Source organism: Pseudoliparis swirei, chromosome 13 (genome assembly GCF_029220125.1).
Source record: "Pseudoliparis swirei isolate HS2019 ecotype Mariana Trench chromosome 13, NWPU_hadal_v1, whole genome shotgun sequence".
Taxonomy (NCBI): Eukaryota; Metazoa; Chordata; class Actinopteri; order Perciformes; family Liparidae; genus Pseudoliparis; species Pseudoliparis swirei.
Window position 1 is genome coordinate 5695079 of NC_079400.1, and position 25865 is coordinate 5720943.

At 41.6% G+C, this 25865-nt stretch overlaps 1 protein-coding gene across 1 annotated transcript in view; it reads right to left on the reverse strand.

Moving 5' to 3' along the window:
* Positions 1 to 25865, reverse strand: part of LOC130203847 (A disintegrin and metalloproteinase with thrombospondin motifs 14) — a 46238-nt gene that overhangs the window by 15118 nt on the left and 5255 nt on the right. The window contains exons 3-7 of the mRNA XM_056430283.1: positions 19369 to 19525; positions 15555 to 15751; positions 11754 to 11837; positions 4982 to 5138; positions 1853 to 1958 (exon numbers count right to left, since the gene is read on the reverse strand). Coding sequence (XP_056286258.1) covers positions 1853 to 1958; positions 4982 to 5138; positions 11754 to 11837; positions 15555 to 15751; positions 19369 to 19525 — 701 coding nt within the window. The remainder of the gene's footprint in view (positions 1 to 1852; positions 1959 to 4981; positions 5139 to 11753; positions 11838 to 15554; positions 15752 to 19368; positions 19526 to 25865) is intronic.

Below are 25865 nucleotides of genomic sequence, written 5' to 3' on the forward strand. Positions count from 1 at the left end.
TCTTTTGAAATGCTGAGCAGGAGAGAGCACGCCATCGGGGTGGGGATTAAGAACAACACACAAACTGGGAGCTTTAAGCTCACTAAATGGAGACTGTAAGTACTAATCTTATTTGCGAGACATTAGATTGACTGTCTGATTATTGGAGGTCGACAGAAACTTTAAAGCAACCAGAAATGACTGTCAAATAAATACTCTTAAATGCATCCCTGGTGTTGAGACTTCTTCCACAAAACACATCGCTCCATCCAGACTCTTTTGAACCCCTTTTACTCTTTTAGGTGGGATTCTATAAAAGGACAGTCAGAACAGTTATAGCAAGGATTTTACCTTATCTGACCTCAGCATCACTGCCCCTCGATTATCCTAATGCCAAGACTTTGCACTATTAACATATTATGCACGTGTAATAAGTTATTGTTACTTTAAAATAAAGTCTCTCCTGATTGAACTGCTAGATGACACTAAAAGTGGGAGAAAAAAGGGGAGGAAGATAAGAAGAAATAAGAAGAGCTTATAATTATGCTGATAATGTATTCGTAAAGTCAGACTTTTAAAACAAATATTACATATATATGTAATAGGTTTTATCGTGGAGATGTTTTGGGTGATATTAAAGCTGTTTTGTTTGAGATGTATATGTGCATGTGTCTCAGTCAGTGTGGCGGAAGAAAAAAAAATCCCGGCACTTTAAAACCTTTGAACTACAAAAACCATTACACCGTTGATGTCGTCCAGTTCAATCAGTGAGTTAGTCACGCACTGATTGGCACCGCATGGTGTCTGCCCCCCTTTCCACTGATAACGGATGAAGGGGTTAGTGACCTTTCTTTCTGTTATTTCGTGCGCTGTGGCAGTCAATCAAATCTGGCTGGCCACTTGTTCGATGTCCGTGCCGCAGCGGGTGGTGCACTTCACAGACATTACTTCAAAAACCTTTCGGGGCCCCATTAGAGAGGAGAGAGGAAATCTGTCTGTAAAAGGTCCGGTCGATAAATGAGGATAATAATAATAATAATAATAATAATAATAATTATTATTATTATTATTATTATTATTATTATTGTAATAAAGGATGTCTTTGTGTACAGATTGTAAAGCCCTCTGAGGTAAATGTTTGTTTTTTTGTTCTGTACAAAATTAATTGAATTGAATTCAACATGATAACTCTGGTTTATGGACACAGTGCAGATGCTGCCACTGAGTTCAACTGAAGCTCCACACGGTCATAGACTGAGTGGATGCAGCCTGTAGCTACACTATAAGCTTAGAAAATAAGGAGCCCTGGAGTTAGACAGAGGTGGAAAGTAACTAAATACTGTAATGTAGTAATGAGCTTATCTTAAGTAAATAGTTGGACATGTTAAAAATGCAAATATATATCATATAATTATCATTTGGGTCATATTAAAGGTGTTGTTGTATTGGACTACAATATATAGCGGGGTCTCCAATTTATTATCCTTCCCATTGACATGAGGGGGTAAAAACATTAGAAACACCACTCAATATAATGCAGTCCAGTTCCAAACCACTAACTCACTGGAATGTCAAAACATTTAATTTAATTAAAGCCTCTATTAAATCGACAAAAGAACATTGTGTATCATGAAATTTATATATTTATTTTGTGAGTTTGTTTTCTCGTATCAAGGCTGAAAAAGCTTTTCTTGCTTGACTGAGTACCCGCATGCCCGGCTGAAATGCATAATTGTTGAGACAACAACGCCCCAATAAAGCGCTCCTCCGTTGATTACAGACTACCGTTTGCATGTGAACCTATCGGCCGGATTGGATGCAGTAAGATCCGGCGAAGCCCTGCTGGTCTTTTCATCGTCACGCTATTACTCACACATGGCCGGTTTCATGAGCAACCACAAAGGCGGAGGAGAAGCCGTCCTCGTGGTTCAGAGTGCAGCTCCTCAGTGGGTGGCACATCCCTGTAACTGGGGCGTAACCTGAGCAACAGAAAAGACCACACAGCCCTAATAATCAAGTACCAGGATGAAGGTTGTGACATTGTCACGCGGGGCTTAAGATCATGGGAGAAAATCAAAGCGATATAAGATGTGATGACAGTATCTGTGATGGTCTCTCACTGTGGACATGTTAAAAACAGGCTGTGCTGATTACTCTGAATTTTTTCAATAATAAACCCACGTCAGTATGTGTGCATCGCTATCGATCTGATACAGCAGATTGCGTTTAGGCAGCAACATTCTCAAAATTGTAAATGAATAAAGAATAATAATAAGTCATTAAAGGGAAATATCTTAGCAAAAGTGTCAGTGATGTTTTCAGTAAGTCTGAATTCAGAGCTCAATGCCATTCATTGATATTAAGCTAAATAAAAAAAGTGATGCCTTGATTGCAATATAAAAAAACAATTAAAAGCAACTTAATTAGTGCTAATGTACAGAAGATACCACAGAGAGTTTAATTAAGCAAGTTGTGTGGCTGTGAAGACGTAGATAGTGAGCATCTCCTCACTTTACAAAAGAAAGTCCCGAAGTAAACATGAAGCTCGGAAACATCACAACTTTTCACACAGTGTCTACCAAACCTTTAAGCAAAGCACAAACATTAAACATAACTCGATCAAGAGGTGTGCAGCAAACAGCGCGTTTTGGTTTTGGTTCAGAAGCACGCTCGTCCTGGCCATCTTTTAGTGGCTTTCAGATCATTTCCGAGCTTTCTGACCATCAGAAGACCTTTTTTTGGCATGCAGGTAAAAAGCAGAAATGCAGCAGACAGACAGCCGGTGATGAAGATATTCTTTGAGTTTTTTTCCAGATGAGGGTTCTATTCATAAACGTCTACAAAATGGACACATTTAGTGCTGCGAGTGAATCAGCCAAACATGAAAGCAGTCGTGGAGCGTGACCTTTTATCTGAAAGGCAGATAAGAGGAATTCGAGAGAATGCAGATTACATTCCCATGAAGGGAAGCTTTTGCACATTAAAGCAAAAAGGTGCAGTAGCAGCAGCAGCAGCAGCAGCAGCTATGGGTCAAAAATAGGGATGCACCGATCTGATCGGCGCCGATCCATATCGGCCGATATTCCCATTATCGGTTTTGATCGGCGTTCTCAAAACGGCCGATCAAAACGGCCGATCAGATGACGTAACATCTGCGAGAACTATCAGACGTTTCAATCGCGGCGCACCGCAACGGAGACGATGCGCCCGGCGAGGGCCGCAGAGTGAGAGGTCCACGAGGGGATCCCCACCACCGAGCGGCGTCCCCGTCCCCCGAGTTGAATCTCTGGGTCGACTCAGCCGACTCTCACATGTCTGCCCCTATAGACTGATGCTCACGCTAAACACATTCGATCGGGAGCGTGCGAGGGTTTTGATAAAGTTAGCGGAAGGATTTAAGTGACAACATCCGGTTTTGCAAAGTTAGCGGAAAGAACCACATGAAACAACATCCGTTTATCAAAATAAGATGTCGACAAATCATACACGAACATATAAAAGTAAACAATGAACTGATTTTGTATCTTTATAGATCGTTTCTGAGATTTAGCTTAAATTATGCTAACATTAAAACATTTTTACTGCACCAAGGAAGAGTTCATAAGAATAAGTCAGACTTTTGTATGTTAAAAAAAGTCCTGTAAATAGATTTCCCCAAGAGTTCCAGGAAATGAAGAATGCAGATGTGTTCCATACATATCTGAAATCCCCTACAATAGCAATCAAACAATTCAAATGTATCAAGTAGGAAATTTTTCAAAGTAAAAGTCCTAAATGTTTAAAGAAATCGGTAATTTCTTTCATGTTTGAGTTGCTTTATATATGTATTTTCCTCATAGTCCTAGGCAATAATGCTACACAATAAATAGAATGCTTCAATCGACACCGTGATCGGTGATCGGTATTATCGGATCGGCAGATACTGATTTCAGTGATTGGTGATCGGTGATCGGCACCAAAAACCTGATCGGTGCATCTCTAGTCAAAAATGTGTCTCACTGCTGATGTCATGAGTGAGGCGAGAGGTGGTCTCTTTCATCTGCTTGATGAACTCAAACACTGAACACACTGCCCGGAATTAACAAGTGTGTGCCGCTTGATTTCATCTCCAAGGTTTGTTTACAGTGTATTTGTTAAAGCGACACACTCATTATCAGTTACCATCATTTAGTTCACGCACTTCTCAGATACTCCACAAACTGAATGTATTTTTGTCTATTTATCGCACAGCCACAATCTTTGAATTTGGATAGAGAATCTACCATCTCACAGTTAAACTTCGACAAGAGAGTGTGATGTCGGCGTGTGAACCTGAGACACGGCCCCGGGTCGGGCCCGACACAGTGCAGGGTGCCGCAGAAACTGGGTTTGTTATGAACACAACACAACGGCAGCTATGGCAACATCCGGAGGTGTGACAAGCAAACCAGGTAGCCTCGGGTTGTCCTTTGAACATGACACGTGTGCTTTAGAAGTTAAAAATACACACAAGTCAATGCAAGATATTGAACTTGAGCACAGAGGATGTTTGTTCTTTCTGGACGTTAGAAGGCTCGCTTCAAGGGCTGAAAAGAAAAAGTACAGCATAGACATATGCTAAATCGACAGACCATGTATGGTATAAAACTCCTCCAAATCATTGCATACATGTATTATTAGGATTTAGTTGACTGGTTAAAATCAACAGTTAGTTAAATAGATTTAAAAAAGAAGAAAAAACCTTTGTGTTTTTTCTCTACATGCCAAAAACCTTCTTTAAAAATATCAATCAAAATTGTTATATCCAGGGTGGCGTCAATGTCAAGTCAGCAAGGTGTTGGAAAGCTACTCAGGAATGACTTTCCTGTGAGGCCGAAATTGGGTTTGTGACCTCAGCGGCAGTCGACACGCGAACGTTTCCATTGAGCTTACCTGGGCAAAGACTTGAAGCCAACCCCTTTGTGAATGGAAGCAGATATCAGCACTCAGTCTGCACAGTCCTCGATCGAGAAAAATACAGTACCTTGCATACCTGCGGGACCAAAATCTTGCCTTGTGAGGAAGATGGCATGATCGTGGTACTCGGCGTGATCGGGGTCGCGGCGCTGCTGCGTGTTGGCCCATCGACACACCTGCTCCAGGCTGCGGGAGGGGTTGCCACGCTCGATCAGGCTTATGGACTGTAAAAAACAACAACAACACCATGATTGTTTTATCACTCAAACTGTGAACCCAAGTGGTAATTGCTCAGCGCATTGATTCTCTAAAGCAGCGGTCCCCAACCTTTTTTGAGCCACGGACCGGTTCCGTGTCAGAAATTATTTTCACGGACCGGCAATATAAATGACGTAATAAATATGACGTCATACAATTATACTGAAGGGCATAAGTGCCAAAACTACAACTCATCATTACCGAATTAGTGTGAGCCGTGCGCTTGTTGACCTGCAACGAGCGCTGATGGAGCGGGCGACACAGGCGTGTGTTTGTACGCTGCTCCTAACCGGGTTCTGTCATTAGAACAGGCAGAGTTGTGTTGTGAAATGTCCCTTAAGGCCACCGTCATTTGCATCTCGAACACATTTTTTCTAGCTTGGCGGGCTCGATTCACGGGTGGGTTTGTTTACAAATGGGTTGCAGGTCTATTCTTTTGCAGTCGGGTCTTTTGTGGTTGGAGTACCGCTCAAACTCTTTTAAAAGCCTCTTCCACCCGGGTCAACGTCTGAAACATGGAGAATGTTCCCTGTTCACTCGCACACAGCAGCGACTTTATCGGCCAACTTGAAAACAGTTGTCATTTCCCTAAGTGACAGAATTCATTGAGCAGGTTGAATATGTTTAGATTCTTTGTCACTGAATGTGTGCCGCCAGCAGAGGGTAGCGACTGACCTGCAGCGATAAAACCGAACTTTAAGACTCCTGAGCGGCTCAGGCGTACACGGGTGTATCCGGTCCTTTTTCAAAATAATATATTTTTCCGACTGATTAAAAAAAAAAAATTACAACATTTTTTATTCACTTTTGGGGACCCCTGCTCTAAAGCAGTGTTTACAAAACTCTTTTCTTGTCTCTAAAGAAGAGCCTGCCTCGATGTTGCTACTACATAAATGCATTTAGGCTGAGATAACAGATGTTTATTTTTTCTTATCAGAACAACAGAATGTGCGCTAGCCTTTCGTGTTCCATACAATGTAATTATCAGAAGAACAAGAACCCTCAGGCTCCTTCATCAGAATCAGAATCAGAATCAGAAACAGTTTTATTGCCAGGAATGTTTTCACAAACAAACGAGGAATTTTTTTTGGTGGAAGGTGCAACATTTGGACATGACAAACAAACAACAATCAACAAACAACAAACAAAGAAAGACAACAAATAATGTGTGTTGTTGGGTGTGTGTTTTAGTCAAGTGCATGTTAAAGTGCATGTGTGGTGTGGGAGGAAGAAGAAGGAGGAGGGAGGAGGAGGAGGAGGAAGAGGAAGGGAAGAAGGAGGAAGAAGGAGGAGAGGAAGGTGGAGGTGGTAGTCCTGGGGGTGACAGTCAGTCAGTCCCGGGTCCATTGATGAGCCCACCGCCGACGGAAAAACTTTGGTGTGCGGGTGGTCTTGGTCATGATGGACGCAGCCTCCTCCCGAGGAGGGACTCGAACAGGAGTGTCCAGGGTGGGAGGGGTCAGCGACAATCTTTCACCTTTCAGCTTCCGCTTCAGTGACCTGGAAGTGAACAGGACCTGGAGGGAAGGCAGATTGCAACCCGATAACCCTCTCGGCGGATGATGGGATGATGCCTGCAGCCTGCGCTCTTTGGCTGTGGCTGCAGGGTGCCAGACGGTGATGGAGGAGCAGATGATGGACTCAACGATGGCCGGAATTGTACCATCATTCTCCCTGGCAGGTTGAATTTCCTCAGCTGCCTCAGGAAGAACATCCTCTGCTGGGCCTTCTTGGTGATGGAGCGGATGTTCAGCTCCCACTTGAGGTCCTGGGAGATGATGGAGCCCAGGAAGCGGTGACTCCACAGCGTCGGGGGGTCACACACACACAGGAGGCGGGGGCGGGGGCTGCATTCTGAAACCACAACCATCTCCCCATCTCCACTGTCTTTAGAGCGTTGAGCTCCAGGTTGTTCTGGCTGCACCAGGTCACCAGGTGGTCAGTCTCCCACCTGTAGGCGGTCTCGTCCCACCAGAGATGAGTCCAATGAGGGTGGTGTCATCCATGAACTTTAGGAGCTTGACGGACTGGTGACTGGAGGTGCAGCTGTTGGTGTAAGGGAGAACAGCAGAGGAGAGAACACAGCCTTGGGGAACCGTGCTGGGGTGGTCCGGCCCTGAGGCGTGTTTCCCCAGCCTCACGTGCTTGCTTCCTGTCAGGAGAAGTGTGTGATCCACCTGCAGGTGGAGTCGGCTGCGTGCAGCTGGGAGAGCTTGTCCTGCAGCAGGACGGGGGGATGATTGTATTGAAAGCAGAGCTGAAGTCCACAAACAGGATCCTGGCGTGGGTTCCTCGGGAGTCCAGATGCTGGAGGATGTAGTGAAGGGCCATGTTGACTGCATCGTCTGCAGACCTGTTGGCTCTGTAGGCGAACTGCAGGGAGTCCAGGAGTGGGTCGGTGATGGTCTTGAGGTGTGACAGGACCAAGCGTTCAAAGGACTTCATGACCACAGAGGTCAGGGCGATGGGCCTGTAGTCATTGAGTCCTGTGATCTTGGGTTTTTTGGGGACGGGGATGATGGGAGAGCTTTGAGCAGGCTGAACGTGGCATGCATCCAGGGGAGGTGTTGAAGATGTCGGTGAACACGGAGACAGCTGGTCAGCACAGTGCTTCAGGTGGAGGGGGGAGGCCGGTCCCGGCGCTGCTGCGGGCTGGGTTCTGCTTTTTGAACAGTCTGTTGGCGTCTCTCTCCAGGATGGCGTCGGGCTGAGTTGATGGAGGTGCTCCAGAGGTGTGAGCCCCTGATGGGCTGGGGGAGGGTGGGCTGATGGTCTGTGGCTTGTTGATGGGGCTGTGGGGGATGGTCTCAGGACTGCTCCATTGTCTTTCAAAGCGGCAGTAGAACTCATTTAGCTCGTCTGCCAGAAGCACATTGTTCATGGAGTGGGGTGATTTGGGCTTGTAGTTGGTGATCTGCCTGAGCCCTCTCCAGACAGAAGCAGAGTCGTTTGCTGAGAGCTGCTGTTGCAGTTTCTCAGAGTACAGACGTTTAGCATCTCTCACCGCCTTGCTAAACCTGTATTTGGACTCTGTGTACAGGTCCTTGTCCCCACTCCTGAATGCCTGGTCCTTCTGCAGTCTTAGCTTCCTGAGCTCCGCTGTGAACCAGGGTTTGTCGTTGTTATAACTCACCCTGGAGCTGGATGGAATACAGCTGTCCTCACAGAAGCTGATGTGAAGTTACAGCCTCTGTGTACTCATCCAGGCTGTTGGTAGCAGTCCTGAAGACATCCCAGTCAGTACAGTCCAAGCACGCCCGTAGATCCTCCAGAGCCTCACTGGTCCACTTCTTGAACTTCCTCACCACAGGTTTGCAGAGCTTTAGTCTCTGCCTGTATGAGGGAATCAGATGAACCATGACGTGGTCAGAGTTTCCCAGTGCAGCTCGAGGGACGGCGTGATAGGCCCTGCTGATTGTTGTGTAGCAGTGGTCCAGAATGCTCTTCTCTCTAGTAGGGCATTTAATTAACTGTCTATATTTAGGTAGTTCGTGGCTGAGGTTTCCTTTGTTAAAATCCCAGTACAATAACTAAAGAGTCCGGGAGGTCCCGCTCCACCGCCATCTCTGTTGCGAGGGTCCGTGCCCCCGCGTGCACGTTCCCCCGCGGACATGTAAACTCCGCCAGATGAAATGAAAGACTCACGTGGGGGAGAAGAAGGGTTTGCAGTGAATGATAAAGATTCCAGGTCCGGCGAACAGTGCTGTAGGATCACCGTTACGTCGTTGCACCAGCCGTTGTTGAGGTAAAGCAGATTCCTCCACCCTTTGCTTTTCCGGAGAGCTCCGTCCCGTCCCGTCCGCTCGGAACAGCTGGAAGCCAGCGAGCTGGAGCGCAGAATCTGGTATCGATCCACTTAGCCATGATTCCGTAAAACACAGGCGGAGGATGAGGAGAAGTCTCTGTCTCTCCCACCAGCAGCTGGAGTTCGTCCAGTTTGTTGCACAGTGAGCGGACGTTGGAGAAATATGCCCGGCAGCGCTGTACGAGATCCCGTTTCCGTAGCCGCATAAGCGCCCTGAGCGTTTTCCTCTCCGCCGCGTTTTTCACAGCGATGGTGAGGTGAGCACACCTTTACAAAATGTCCAGTAACTCCACAGAAGTTAAAAACGTTGGAAATAAATCCGCTGGAGTTGTTCCCCTGATGTTCATGAGCTCTTCTCTGGTGAAAGAGCTCTGGGAATCACAGCAGAAAACAGTATTTAAAACGAAAACAACAAAAAACATCGCGCACCAACACACCGAGGCGGCCGTCCGCGGCGCCATCAGGAAGTACTGCAGTTCAAAGGTGTTTTGCAGATTTAAATGTTGAATAAAAATACATTTGAAGCAAATATACTGTACATAGCAGCCCTATTACAATATTCTGGCAGGTCGGGGGATTTGTGGGGATTTTATTTCCGTGGGACCCGACTCTAAAAGGACACTGCTCTTGGTAAACGTACACAGAGAGCAGATCCTGCATCCCTTATTTGCAATGTAAAATACTTGTGTGTTTTTCGACCCCCTCAAATTGGCATTGAACAAAGACTGTTGTTGGAAACTCAAAAAAAAGGATTCTGTTTTGTTCGTTACCAAGATCCAGCGGTTTTAACAACAAAACTCAGTCGAGGATGAAACAGTGTGGTGACCGACAACAAGCCCGCTCACATCCGATAGCACGAACAAATAGACAGGCAAAACATATATTTTTCTGTCCCTGTGTGCTGGTGACACATTCAACATGTTCAAGCTCATCTAATTAGTGCTGCGTAAGCCGCATATCTCTGCTTTGGCAACCAGACAAAAGTAGCATAAATAAATCCCCGCCTCCAAGCAGCATGGCTGCTTATGAAGATTAGAAGGCACTCCAGGGCAATAACTCACTGCTTCCTGTCGCCATGCACACAATTTAAGTATTAGTTCTGACTACATAATTAAAACATGCTCATATCTAAAAACATGAAAGGTAACATAAAGTAGCAATAGGGGAAAAACTCATTATTGAAAATGCGGAAGGTTATGTTTTGATCGCCATGTATTTATTTATTTATTTGTATGCGTGTTATTCGCATAACAAAAAAAGTTTTATACCGAATCGCATGAAATTTGGTGGGATGATTGGTTATTATCCGGGGACCATTTGAATAGATTTTGGGATCGATCGGGTCAAAGGTCAAGGTCAAGGTCATGAAAAGGTCAACATCCTCTTGAATCGCATGAAATTTGGTGGGATGATTGGTTATTATCCGGGGACCATTTGATTAGATTTTGGGATCAATCGGGTCAAAGGTCAAGGTCATGGAAAGGTCAAAATCTTCTTTTTACCATAGCACGGTCAATTTTTATCCAATTGGCATGCAACTAATGCCAAAATGTTCATAACTCAATGCCCAATCTTGTGATATGCGAAGGTATGCGCTCTATTCAAATGGTCCCCGGATAATAACCAATCATCCCACCAGATTTCATGCGATTCGGTTTAAAACTTTTTTTGTTATGCGAATAACACGCATACAAATAAATAAATAAATAAATACATGGCGATCAAAACATTACCTTCCACATTTTCAATGCGAAGGTAATTAGATTACCGCAGAAAGCGGACTGTCAGCCAGGTGCTTAATTGCATGGACATACACTCATCGTTCAACATTTTGGCACATAAGCTTATTCACTTTCCTTCCGAGAGTTAGATGTGGAGATCAATACCACTCTTACGTCTGTACGGTAAATATGTGTTAGCTTAGCATAAACACTGGAAACGGGAGATAGCTAGCATGACTCTTTTAAATGGTACCTGCACCTCTACAGCTCATTAATCAACACCGTTTTTAATCCGTATTAGCTATTGGAAGGCCTTGCCAGGCTAACTGTTTCACCCTGTTCTTGGTCTTCATACAAAGCTAATTGCCTGCTGCTGGCTCCAGCTATTAGTTTACTATTCAAACGTGAATGGTATCAATCTTCTTATCTAACTCTCGGAAGATAGCAAATACAAACTATTTTCTTTGAAGAAATAACTTTGTGTATTCTGACATACTTACATTACCTTTCAACAGTTTGGGGTCACTTAGAAATGTCTTTATTTTTCAAAGAAAAGCACTGTTTTTTCAATAAAGATAACATTAATCAAAAATACACTCTATACATTGTTAATGTGGTAAATGACTATTCTAGGTGGAAACGTCTGGTTTCTAATGAAATATCTCCAGAGGTGTATAGAGGCCCATTTCCATCAACGATCACTCCAGTGTTCTAATGGTACATTGTGTTTGCTAATCGCCTTAGAAGACTAATATCTGATTAGAAAACCCTTGTGCAATTATGTTAGCACAGCTGAAAACAGTTATGCTGGTGATATAAGCTATACAACTGGCCTTCCTTTGAGCTTGAAGTTTGAAGAACAAAATTAATACTTCAAATATTAATCATTATTTCTAACCTTGTCAATGTCTTGACTATATTTTCTATTCAATTTTCAATTCATTTGATAAATAAAAGTGAGTTTTCATGGAAGACACGAAATTGTCTGGATGACCCCAAACTTTTGAACGGTAGTGTATATACGAGAAATAAAAGCAATGTGTGACATAGCTCACCTGTCGGTACCCGACCATTATCATGCGAACGAGGACAACATTGATGTTGGTTCCCAATGATTCATCATGGTAGATTTCATCAACCTGAAAGGAAAAGAACATTATCTGTCAATGATCTGAGGGATGAAAGAAACACAATGATGACGGTGATTAGTCAATACTACTCGGACTATCAATAAAAACAAGAACATTCTTCCAATGCTGGAAGAACGCCGCATCCACACAATATTATTTATGAAGTACAGTTTCCCAGCAGCAGGCCATATAATCATATAGCATTGTTGGGCTTTTACAGCAAGCTTGGAATAATTATGAAATATGTTGAGCAACAATGGCAAACAACCCTGCCCCGGCAATATGTGTGCTGCTATTTGGCTTTATAATAATGCTGTGGTATGTATAGGTGCTTAATCCAGGACCAAGCTTGGATCCCTTTCAAATCCCAAGTCCGATTTCCAGTTGAGTGTGTTTTATTTTCACCAAATGGTCACTACATGTCTTTCTGAAAAAGTCAATCAACTGCTTTGCTTTGCGGTTGATGAATATAAGTTCAGGGGTGAATTCATCAGTCATTCAATCAGAAAGTAATTTGGTTGGTACATGTTGGATATGGATTGTAAATAACAAACTGGGCGACTCTCGATTGGTGAACATGGAGTCATTTAGCTTCAGAAAACATCTTCACATTTCCCTCTTAAACTTAATACTGAGAGGAAACATATGTTTAAAACTGCCCATTCAAGGCACGTGATTGATTCAACACTGTGTGTGACATACATGTATAAGAAGATATGCATAGAAAACAGGTTGTGCATAATCTGTATTTAAAATTTATAATCGTGTCTTTTAGCAAGGCTAAAGTAGCTATTAGATATCTCTGGTTCTGGAGGTCAAAGTCAAATTATTCCCCAGCGTTGATCATGGCTGCTGGTAATAATGTTTCTCATTTTGTGTGGGGTCCCACAAGGCTCAAAACTTGGTTTAGTTCCATTGTGTATTTGCTCTCTATTGATTACCACTGTTATGCTGATGATACCAAGCTGTATGTTTCATTTAAACCTCAATGTTTATAACAATAATAATTCAAATCGGCCAACCTTCTGTTAAAGACGGATGGCTTCTAACTACTTCAAGTTGAATACGAATGAAAGCTCTGGTAAGTTATCCAGGATTATCACTTGGCTCAAGAAACAAAAGTTGTCCTTGTGCAAAAACCTCAATCACCACATTAACTGAATATTTTGACTTTTTGGAAAATACAATTATTCACTTTCTTGACAAGAGTTAGATGAGAGGATCAATACCCTCCTCAAAAGAGTGTTATTTATCTCCTCCTCTACCATGAGGTCTGAGGTATTTCCCATGACTAAGAAATACTTTCATGGTTTCAACCCAAAATGACGCATACATTTTAGTTGCCTCAGTCTATTACTTTTTATTACATATTATTCGGTTCTTTTTTAATAATATAGTGTACTTGTTTTACAAATCGAGCTCCGAACAGTAATTTTGGAAAAAGTATTCCAATGCTTTGCAATGCTGGTAAAAGATGAAACTGATCATGTTTTTTTGTGTTGATGACAAAAATATGTAATTACAATGCCCTGATTATTGAGATATTTTTATTTTGCTATGCACTTTATTTTTATGTTAAAGATAATGTTTATATGGTACACTAATTAACAATTTTTAAAATGGCACTTCATATCAAAAAGGTTTGCTAACTCCAGGTCAAACCAAACAATACCTAGGTTATCAAAGCAGAACATTTGTCTCTCATGAAAGATTTTTTGTTATATTGATTGAAAAATAAATAGTGTGCTAGAGGTTATTTTCGACATTTGTGAACAGTGATGAAGCAAAGTTGTCCTCGGCAAATAACAGAGTTCTACCTTTTGCTAGAACACGAACAAATGTGTGCCTTTTGATAAAAAGTATGACAAAAAGCTCTGTCACGATAGAAAGACTTTCTTGGCTGAAGTTCAAATTTGCTCCGGGACGTAAGGTTACACCCAAAGCTTTTGAGCAAATATTCCATTCACAGCAGCCCATTCAAGTCAATAAATGCTGTAGAGAACACTCAAGTGACCCCAAATTCTCCCAGATTAGTTCCGAGCTAGACCGGTCTATACTGACCTATATATACACGTGTTTCTGTTGGACCCGAAACAGAGAAGCTGTTGAAATAAAGGGGACAGCACCCAAAGAATTATCATCATAAAAGTTCCATGACAGCTTATATAAATACTGAATTAGCATATTTTCCTTACTTGGGACTAGTTCAGCTCTTTCGCATTCAGCTTTTAAAAGAAATGTTTTGGTGAGTCCTCCAAACCCACGTATACCGAGATAATTACAAAGCCAGGAGGAGCACACATAGGGCTGGAATTGGAGTGTTGTGGCTGCAAATGAGAGTAGCAGCTGTGGGCTACAGGAGCTAGGTGTCCCTGGCTTGTGTACAGCATCACACCGATGTGGACAAAATCTGGTCCACGCTCAAACAACACAGCCATTGTACAGCAGGCACCTCAGCAGTCACTTTGGCTTTACGCAGACAGGATGTTCAGTAATCAATCCCTTAGGGAGAGTTTCTCGAGGTGGTACTACACATTCTGCAGCCACGGAGCGGGGATTCAGAGGGATTTGAGTGGGCAGAGCTCTTTCAGACACAGCAAGCCTGTGGATTACGAGTCGAACTAAAGAGTTTGGACCCTCATTTGGTTGAACTACACCTTTGTCCCTGGAAGTTGCGAGATGTTATTTTTTTACGAACTTGATTTCACTTTATAGCTCAGTCAATTTCTGAAATAAGGACTTGTTATGGTCAGAAATAAATGTTCACCAGAGAGCATTAGACACCAACGTCTGCTAATTACGGCATGGTCGTGCAGCCACAGCACAGTATAAACAGCCACGGTCATTAAAATCTGATATTTCTCCGTGCCCAAGACATGTGGGCATGAAATATGTATCCAAACAAATAAACACATCATTCCATGTCAGAACTCCTGGCGCTGGTTGCCATGGCTGCCCGGCACAGCTCCCAGTCAACTTTCTAATTAGTGCAGCTAATCAGACCACCATGCAGAGTCCGAATGGTAACTGTTACAGAGTGAAACCAGCACCTTGTGAAAATCTGACTTGAGGGATTTGGGCCCATTAAGTAGATTATGGTGGTAGGAGCTGGTGGAACCACTAATGAATGAGCTGAGAATTTCTTTTTTCACCTCTCTATTGGTAATCCGTGAACAGCTCGAGAAAGTGGGGGTCTGGGGAAAGTGTGGCAAGCTCTGATGTCAGAGAGGACAAGGAGAGAAAAGTGCCTCAACAGGTCACTAAACACAGCAGCATTTCATCAAGAAGGGATATTTATAGAGCTTATAGCCTTTTAGTGGAGACGATATTGCTTTAAACTGATCATTATTATTCCACTGATAATTATTCGAGCAATTTACTAATTACTAGTTAAAGGCTCTAATTTGTTCTGCTCTTTGTTTTATGTAACAGTAATCTCAATATGTTTGTAGTTTGGACTTCTAGTCAGACAAAACAAGCTTTTTCACTTTTTACTTTTTAAAACTGTGGTGTTTTTCTAACTACGTATTGTCAATTTAATTAAATTTTTTTTTAGACCAAAAAATGAATCCAACGAATCAAGAAATCAGGAAAATAATCGTTAATAATCGGGACAATGAAAATAATGATTAGTTGCAGGCATGGATATGCCATGTTGTGAATTTGCATACAAAGAGGAGCAGGTAGATGATGAGCCTTTTTATTCAAACACCATAATGGACTTACTATGTTCATGAGAGTGAGAACATAATTCTGCACATGCTCCTTGCCGTGGAAGCGCACCACCGAGTCGTCCACAGCCAGCAGCACCTCGATGTTGTAATCGTCCTTCTTGGCGTGCCTCCTTTTGCGCTCGGACTCAGACAGTTTGTGTTCGACGAGATCCAGAGCCGCAGGAAGGTCTGCGATCCCGAAGTCTGCCACTGAATAAGCAGCACATAAACAAGTCAATTAACGAGCTGTGGGAGTCTAATGCATGTATGAGATCTCTTCTTTTCAGCTTCCGCAGTGATTCATGTCTGTATCAAACCAACATAAAACAAATGTACGTCTTTGAGGTTCAGGATGCGCAGGAGGAATCCTTTGGGATTATCATCAGGCCTGTATACTTTATGTTTTCTAAGCCACTTGATCTCTCGTCAAAATACTCCCTTCAGACTCGTAAATTGTTAACAGACAGAGTGAGAGAGTGAGAAGAGTATTTCCTCCCAGCCTATATTTAGCACAACTATAATATGTGCATTCATGGCCCAGCTAAGTCGCACCAAAATCCAAACGACATTCATCCATTTCATAAAGCATCTCAGCTGTTTTTCGTCATGATATTCATGCACAGGATGCCGTCTGAGTTGAAAGGCTCACTGAAAGGAGGATGTTGCGTGAATTGGAAATCTTGGATATAATGTCAGATGAATAAAGAAAAGAGTGACATGTTTTGCTCAATATATTTACCTTCGCATTGAAAATGCGGAAGGTTATGTTTTGATCGCCGTGTATTTATTTATTTATTTTTATTTATTTATTTGTATGCGTGTTATTCGCATAACACAAAAAGTATTAAACCGAATCGCATGAAATTCGGTGGGATGATTGGTTATTATCCAGGGACCATTTGATTCGATTTTGGGATCAATCAGGTCAAAGGTCAAGGTCATGAAAAGGTCAAAATCTTCTTTTTACCATAGCACGGTCAATTTGTATCCAATTGGCATGCAACTAATGCCAAAATATTAATAATTCAATGCCCAATCTTGTGATATGCGAAGGTATGCGCTCTACCAAGTGCCCGTTCTAGTTTAAACATGTATTCGTTTAGCTTAAACACCAAAGAGTCTATAGATTGAGTTATGTATAGCAACTGTTCATTCAAAATATTTTTTGGATTTAAATTATTTTTAATTTCCATTTTTCGGTTCCTGAAGTCTTGGAATCTTCATAACAAAATGTTCGTATTAAAACGATACATTATTTCCTAAATGGAGATAATGGAATTAAAATAAAAAAACAGTAAACTTATCTGGGAAAATTTGGCTCACGTACCATAAAAGCTTGGCATGCTGCTCAATGCTATGAACTCTCATGATTCAAGCCGGCCAGATACTGAGAGTGATAATGGAGTCATGACACTGTCTTCTGCATACCGTTGCAGTAAATCAATTGGACAAGGAATTGTCTGAAGTTTAATTGAAAAATTTAAATGAAAGATAAATGCTGTGTTCAGCAAAAAAACATTCAGGCGACTGGCTCCTTGCAAAATTCTCGAGAAGCAATTTATTCTTAATAACCCCAAATACCAAATAAACACATGAATGCATAACAGAATAGCAGCAAACAAAATAACTGTAAATAGCTAAATGAGTAACACATACTGTTAATTAAAAAAGCATGGCTCAGGGTTTTAGATGAGAGCGACAGCTTCAATCGGGACAGTGGCTTTCCCAACAGGATGTGGCAGAACTTTAAAGGGAAAAAAAACCATCAGAAACATTGTACAAACACTTTCTCCACAGTCAAAATGACTGAACAACTTCTTCCTCCAGCAACTTGATGACTGAAGGTGTATAGAAACAGCGATGGAAAAGGCTAAATTGGCAACAATATTAATAAGTAAGAAAAATCCAGCTGTATCACTTTATAGAAGAACGTAGCCTGTAGAGATAAAAAAAAAAAAAAAGTGTTTTTCACAAGGGCAGTTCCTAAAAAGGAAGGAAGGCTTAGCAAATGTGAATGAGTGGCTGTGGAATCAAATGAATAGATGCTGGGAAACGGGGTAAATCCGTCAGTATGGTAAGACTCGTCCTCCAGATGCTCGAGCTAATGTTGTAGCAATTAAGGAAGGAATAGAAAAGGAATGCATTATGGCGCCGGGTGGTTTGACTGCAAAGGAGGGGTAACCCCCACCACTCTCCCCTCACTGGCTCCCCCATCCTCCCCTGTCCCCAGAACTACCATTGGAGTCCAGAATTCCTCACATTACCAGCTGCGTTGGGAGCGCTGCATCTGCTGTTAGACCGAATACATATAGAGCAGTGATAGAAATTAGAGCTGGAGTTTAAAAGCTGCGTGCTTCAACTCCTAAGCTTTGAATAATGTGTACTTAGGTTCAGTTTTAGACACCGGTCTACTTTCATTACAGGTCAGTCAATCAGCAGGCATTACGCATGCTTTCATTCTTGTGAACTTTACATGATTGTCGCGTTGGAATAAAAGGGCGACTGTGACAATCACAATGCAGCTGCAGCACCTGGGAACAAACAGTGCGAACAACTTGCGTCAAAGGTCTCGTCACGTACCTGGTTACCCGGTCGCGATAGCGAACATGTGAACAAGCGGTGGCCTGTATTTGCAATATGCACTCAAAAAAACGATTCAAGCCCTTCTTAGAGGTGTCACATTTAAATATTGTTTGATACATTTAAATAAATCAATTACAAAACGAAGATATTTATATTGAATGGGTGTAACACAAAATGTATGAATACTTTCATTTATTAGATTTAATTAGGTTACACTCACAGAAACAATTCAAGCCCTTCTTCGAGGTGACACATTTAAATATTGTTTGATACATTTAAATAAATCAATTACAAAAATAGATATTTATATTTAATGGGTGTAACACAAAATGTATGAATACTTTCATTTATTAGATTTATTTAGGTTAGATGGTGTGCATATCAACTCAAAATAAATGTGTTTCATTGAGGACTACCCTTTGCGCATGCGCCAGCTGAAAATCAGTTGTTTACAAGGTGAAGACACTTTCAGAGCTGCACGGTGGTGTAGTGGCTAGCACTGTCGCCTCAAAGCCAGAGGTCCGTGGGTTCAATTCCCAGTTGGGGCGTTCCTTCTGTGTGGAGTTTGCATGTTTTGTTCGTTAGTTAGTTTATATTTTGAGTTGGACAAACACAAATTTATTTAATTTCATGAATATCGTTATTTTATTTTAGATGTATTTGATACAAATGAGTTGGACTAACTTAATGACATTTTATTGCACTGATGTGCTAAATTTGAATTGGAGTTGCATATAATTATTGGATGGAAAACCTGCCAACAATTTTATTGAGTTCATCCAATGAGTCATTTCTTTGAGTGTGTAAGTTCAATATTCACTTGTCTTTAGCTCTGTTCTGGTCTCCACTAACTCTGAGGAAAATCCACCAGCTCATCGCCAACTATGTCCGCATTCCACATCGCTGGTGCTGGACAAGTAGTGAATGGATTTATCAGAGGCTGGAAACGAGGTCGATGAGAATGGTGGAAATCAATGGAAATCAATGGCGGCCTCAAAAAGCAGGAAGCTGTTATGAATGCCAAACCGCTGGCGCTTTAAATGCAGTGCAACCCCTTAAAATGCTGCTGCTTTTATTCGACTGTATGATGCAATATATCAAACGCACAGTCCTGGCCGTGCTTGTGGTGTGCTTAACGAACAGATGCACTCACTCACACATGTACACTCACACGCAGTCACAACCCGTACGCGCACACAGTGCTTTTTGTTTCCGCTGATGTCGGGCTCCTTCTCCCCACCTACCTTCATTGTGGAGGTCCTCCCTCCGCTGGCCCGTCTCCCGCTTGATGGCCGACCTGCGGTAGACCACGTGGACACGACCCTTCATTTCCACGTCCTGTTGGCCCTTCTCAAGGGGCTCGATGAAAAACTCCCCGTTATCAGTCCGGATCAGACCTGCCTGGAAAAAGAGGGTTTAAAATGAGGACACCCCTGAGGGTATAAACAGGTGGGAGGGGATGGGTGGGAATCTTTGGCGGGTGTTTATGTGGATATGGATGGATTTGGATGTGTGCTGATTTTATTTTGTTGTAGATATATTATTATTTTTTTTCTTTCTTCTAGATGTCAAGGAATAATCTGTCTGTGGAAAATGCAAAATAAAAAGTTCTAAAAATAAAAAATAAAAAAATAAAAAATGAGGACACCCCTCCTCCTTCAAAGGACAGCAATTCCACTGGAGCCAGTAATTATAGTGTTCCCGATCGTTTTTTGAGATGGGGAATGTTACAGGTAGATATCATTTGAGGTCACTCACCAACAAGAACCTCCATCAAGATTTATTGAGGGTCACGATGACTTCCCACTGAACGAGATGATGAGTAGCAATGTCTCTTTCGTTATTCAATCTGATGTGCTTTATGTTTTTCAGTGAATTCAAAGCTCTGTGACATTTGGGAATTCAATGACTGTCTTAAAGTTTAACATTTCACTTTTCTAAGTACTCTTTTCCATTCAACCTTCCTTATCTGTTCTACTTCGATTCGAAATTTTAAAAAATACCGTTTCAACGACCTCCTTGTCTGCACTCTCCAAGTGGCAAGTGCAAACTTACGAATAACTTCTCAAGTTGTTCTAGTCCTGCTCTTTAATGGTGCCTCCTGCCTTTAGAAAACTGTTATAAAAGCTGATATTGAATAATATGTTGTGATGTGTCTTGATGACATTCAATCCAATGTTTGAATCTAACAACACAGACAGCAGGTGGACCAAGCTATGCAACTTCTGCCACTCTGATGGCATAACGTTGTGAGGTTGCATGTGCACCTATAATTGGTAAACACACTCAGTGCCTGCAACTGCTGTCGAGTAATTTAGTCATCATTTTCTTGTCTCATTTACGAGACATTATTTCAAGTGGTTGTCTTTGTAACCAGCGTAGCATTAAATTCACAGCACAGCACACATATTGTTTCTCTTTTCTGTGGACTTCAAGTTAAGCCATAAGCAAAATAAAAAATGTGGTCAATAAGTGTTAGTGATAGACTTTCTGGCAATAGCAATGTGATGTATCGATAGTGTGTGTGATGGATTAATTTGTAAATTTGTACTCATTTAGCAGCTAGCTGGCTAGTATTCTGGCTATCTTGCTATTTCCACTATGCTTTCATGCTACAATTACAGACCCTAACTGGCACCATATGAACTGCAGGACTTAGGCTTTTCTTTACCTATAACTCTTCATATTATCTGTTAGCCTTTCAATTATCTGATGATAGTCACTGAACTGCTGACAATTGTTATGATTATGCTTTTTTGGTCATCTATACACCACCTAGATTAAGATCAGCCAGGTGCTAAATTACATCGCAATAGACGGGTTTTAACCTGTAGAGGGCACCCGCGATGCATATTTATAAAACCCTACGTAGTATTTCAATACTTTGCACTTAAATGTGAAGATTTGGATCTGAATCCATCAACACGACTACAACTGGTACATCAACTCTCAGGGCTCTCAAGTTTTGAAGATAGGCAAGAGTGACATTTCCATCAGCACCCCCCCCCCCGCCCCCCACCAGAAAAAAAAATTCTGATATCAGTCAGGTGCGCGCAATTCCAGGATGCTTTATTTTCATTGGTTGCTGGATTAAATCTTACCCAGATACAACAGATACGGGTTTTTTTTCTGATTGGCTATTGTGTAGCCCTTTTTTGTTTGTTGATTGGCTGATAAGTGGCTCCTCACAGCAGAACTCCAGGGGAGCGCTTGATTCCTCCACAGTGAGGGCAGCGCGGCTCATGTTTGCGTGCTGCGGCACATTAAAACATTAAATAGCCGAGAGTTTTTTTCAGCGTGAGAAATACGATGTGTGGCGGGAGTGCGTGACTTAAGACCGAAATGCGTGAGTGTCACGCTCAATGCGTGACACTTGAGAGCCCTGAACTCTTTCCCTGCATGCTCCTTTTTAGCATCAGAGCTGTAGTTGCAACGCAGCTTCTTGATTGGCACTGCACAACACATATGTGAGCACAAACATTTGCGCGCACTGATTTCCATAAAGTAAACATTCCCTGCTTCAGGCCACTTTGTTGTATACCTAATGGGACTGAAGATAAATATTTAGATGGACTGCATGTGGAAGCCAACATCAAGATCTGGTTCACTCTTACAGTTTCCACTGTGAAAGCTTTAATGTGTATTTCTTGGTCTCAATTTGCTGTAATTGTTATCACTCAATCAATTTTCTACATTACCACACAACATTAATCTGCATTAATTCCAAAAATATGAACACTTAAAAGTGATAGCACAGTGTGTAATTTTAAGCCAGACTGATGCCTTTGTTCCACAAGTAATAAAGTCATTAACGGCTCCTTAGTATTTTTTATGTAAATAATGTCAATTACCATACACATAGTTTTCGCCATTTATTCACTCCCTTTCCCACTTAAATATATTAAGCTTTTGAGCAGTTATATTTCCCTTGGGCATTAAAGTCACATTTTCAGGGTTCTTACACTATTTACACAATACATTTAAATAAAACAAAATGTCTTTGCTGTTGGTTGATTATCTCATCAGCTAGTTTGATTATAAACCTAGTAGGTGATGGTGCACTGCGAATAATGTATTGTGTCCCAAGTGTACACCGCTACCCACCACAAGAAGAAAAAGAAAAAAATGGCTATAATCAATATTCTTCTATCAAGATAATCCTCACATGGATATTTAGCTCCCCTGAACTTTACAGAACAATTCATAATGAATTTCAACTCTTTGTTTAACTGTCTGGCAACTTCTCACCGCTTTCATGGGGTCGAGAATATTGGACTTACATTCATCAGGTTGCTACAGATATGACTCCAAATAAATCCAAATGGTGTGTAAATTAAAAACTGTTTCTTGTGGCGAGAAAAGTTGCAATTTTTCAATCGTGTGTTTAAAATGTTTCCCTCCAAGTTACATAACCGTTTACATAAGTGAGAATGCTGGAAGGTATTTATTACTCGTTTTATTGTCCACAGGACATGTTTTCTCTGCCGTGTCAACGTAACTTCACACACGCCTCCGAGCTGTCAGAAAACTAATTAATGTCCGTGTTTAGCAATCACAGCCTGTATTAGCATAAATTCTCAGCATTAATACAGAGCTTCTACATCATCGTCATGTATCCTCTGCTGGGTCACGGGAGGATAGGGACACCTCGGACTGATGTACAATATTTGTCCACATTCATCCAGAGAATATTGTTCCCTCATGTTTCCTGACACGCACTCTACCATGAGCTGTGTCCAATAAAGAGAAAATGTAGTCGAACACAAATTTCCTGCCATCCGAGCTCGATCCAGAGTTGGTTAGAATTGGATTTTAAGTAACAAGTTGCACTTGTTAATTAAGAAAAAAAACATGTGACCCAATGTGACGTAAATGAAGGATAACGAATGTTACATCCTCTACTTATATAACATATTTCTTCTTTGTATTTCTTCTATAAAGTTTCAGCACAAACTATGCTTTTTAACAATACACGACTCAATGCAGATTATTGATCATATTCCTGCTTCTTACGAAGAAAAAACAAACAAACTATCTAGCATGTCATCCCTCATGAGGAAGGCACACCAACAACTCTCTGGCAAGAATGCGTGTATTTACAGCTGCAAAAATAAATCTAAATACAGTGCAGTAAAGAGAACATTGTGCCCGGAAAAAAATAAATGTCAAGATCCTCGGCATGCGGAACTAACAGCACAAACGCCGTGAATTTAAGTGCGGACATATAACAGTAAGGGCAAAGAGGAGTGAAATAATCTGTCCAGCCGTTGACCAGGAAATGCCAAGTAAGACATGCTCGAATACTTCCTCTGTTGTCTCTTATTTCAGCAGTGGGAGGAAAGAGAGCCCAGGTCTGTGAGAGCAGAGAGCAGCAGCATCTGGAAGGGCCTAGGGGAGCCAAATGTAAACATGTGTACACTGCATGGTAAAGTCTGGGCTGGGGAAGGGTGGACGCTTGCTGTCAGAAGTGGGAAGCGGGCATAGAGCTTTTGGATTTTCAGCTAATCTCAGCGTTATTAATGCCTTCAGCCCACTGGAAATTTAATTGAGATGAATTCATAAAGACCAGAAGACGATTCCAGCCTCTTAAATGTAATGATTTGTTTGTTTTCTCTGTTTCATATCACTGTAGATGAAATATCTTTGAGTATTGAGCTATTTTACGATGGCATTTTTGGATCTAACTTAAACCGGCCATTTGTTTTACTGTTTTCTATTTAATATTATAACGACACAATGTCACCTGATACTCAGAAGATCAATTAAAGATGTATTTCCCTGAAACATTGCAAAGTGGTGTATTTTTCATGTCAAGCTACATACATTCCTAACAAACTCCACCAATCCAACAGTTTGGGCTACCCCTATAAACTGTGGGCAGAAAAAAGTCACATGAGCGTAGCAATACTTTCTGATAGGCTTATGGTCATCAGTCGGTGCACCACATTGGTCAATAATGGAATATCTCACTAATACTTGATGGATTGCCAGGAAATTTGGTTCAGACATTGCTCCACTTAGAATTAATTTGATCAACTTTCGTGAATGTTTCAGCAGCATCATCACCTCATCAACTGTTCCCTCGTCCCCAGAGGCAAATTACATCTGTGAGTCATAAATATTAAAAGTCTTTTCTCCTACACTAAACTGAGGGAAATAGATTATTAGTGAAAGTGTTAATATTTATCACGGAAATCGTGCAACACCTCATGCTCACCCATCATGGGACATATCAAGTGAGATGTGAGTTTTTTTAGATTTACATTGTATTTAGATTTCACACATTTTAAATTCAAATATAGTAATTAACCTGACAAGGTGAAACGATTAAAAGTGACGCAGACGTCATCATGTTGCTCCATATAATTCAAACTCACTCGTATATGTGTTCAAACATCAGGGGTTATTTTCAGAAATGCAGTGCTGAGTGGAGGATAGGATTCTCTGAAACCCCTTCTGAAGCGAGGCAGTCAGGCATCCAACTGTGTCACGACACCACACAAATAAAAGGCAAATATAGCTAACTCTTAAGCACACCAGTGCACTTAATTCCACACAGCCGGAAGAGCAACTTTGAAGGTGGATACACACTGCATGTAATTTCAAGAGAGACCTGCTCTGCAAACTAGCAGATGGAGTGTGTCACCTGCTCAGTGCAGCACGCACGGAGGAGAGGAACACATGAGGACATCTAGCTTTTTAGTTGAGGGCACACACAGAAAGGTTTTGCAATTTATTGAGCAAATAATAAATGCTTATAACTGGTCATTGTATTTTTCATAGCGACTTGAGTAAGTAGGAAAATTCACATGAAGCTATATAACTTTATTTATGCATATTGATCACTGGCCTGGATCTGTTTCCTGATATCATTTTCTCAAGACACTGTCACAACACACTGCTATCATTAAACAGTTTTAATCTAATGGAGATGCCCATTCATGACTGAATATAAAAATGGAACTAGTGCTACCGGCCATGCTTGAGCTGCGTTGTGCAAGGAAATTAAAGTCCAGCCGCCCTTCCAGGGGATCAACCTGTAATTTGTGGCAGATTGTTTAGAGACATGTCATTTCGGCTCCAGGCGTGCTCTTTGTTGGTCCACCAGCCAGACACGGAGAGGGAGAGAGTAAGAAGGTAATCCGCTCTTCACTGCTGAGATCAAGGATATATATGCTCACACTTTTTCAGAAAGTCACACAATAAGGAGGATCAATCGAGGATCAATAAGCCGGGGAGGACGTCATGGCTGAGGGGTGCAGAGTCGCGGGTTTGAAATAAGTGTATGAGACAGCTTGTGGGAGAAGGGATTACCACTTGATTCATTTTGATCAGATTTCACATCTCATTGTGCACAAAGGGCAAGCATCGCTGGGGATCACGACCAGAATAAGAAAAGAGAACATTGGGCGTATAATTACCAGCATGAGACTGATATCAAAGAAGAGGACACATATAATAATAAAAACTAGGCAACTGTGAGCGGCTAATTGGATTTGCAAACAATATATAGTCAGTTTAAAAAGATAAAGCATCATTTTATTATCATTATTGGTGTTGCTTTTATTGCCATTTGTGGGAAAAGAAGGATGTATAGCAGGAGAAGGATTTAGTAGCAGAAGTAGTTGTCGTATCGCAAAAGCAGTCGAAGTAATGCTCGTAGTTTTCTTCAGACCTTCAGTCTTGAAACAGCGCTGGGTGGTAGTTAAATATATGTCCATGGGAGCATTATATAGTGTGC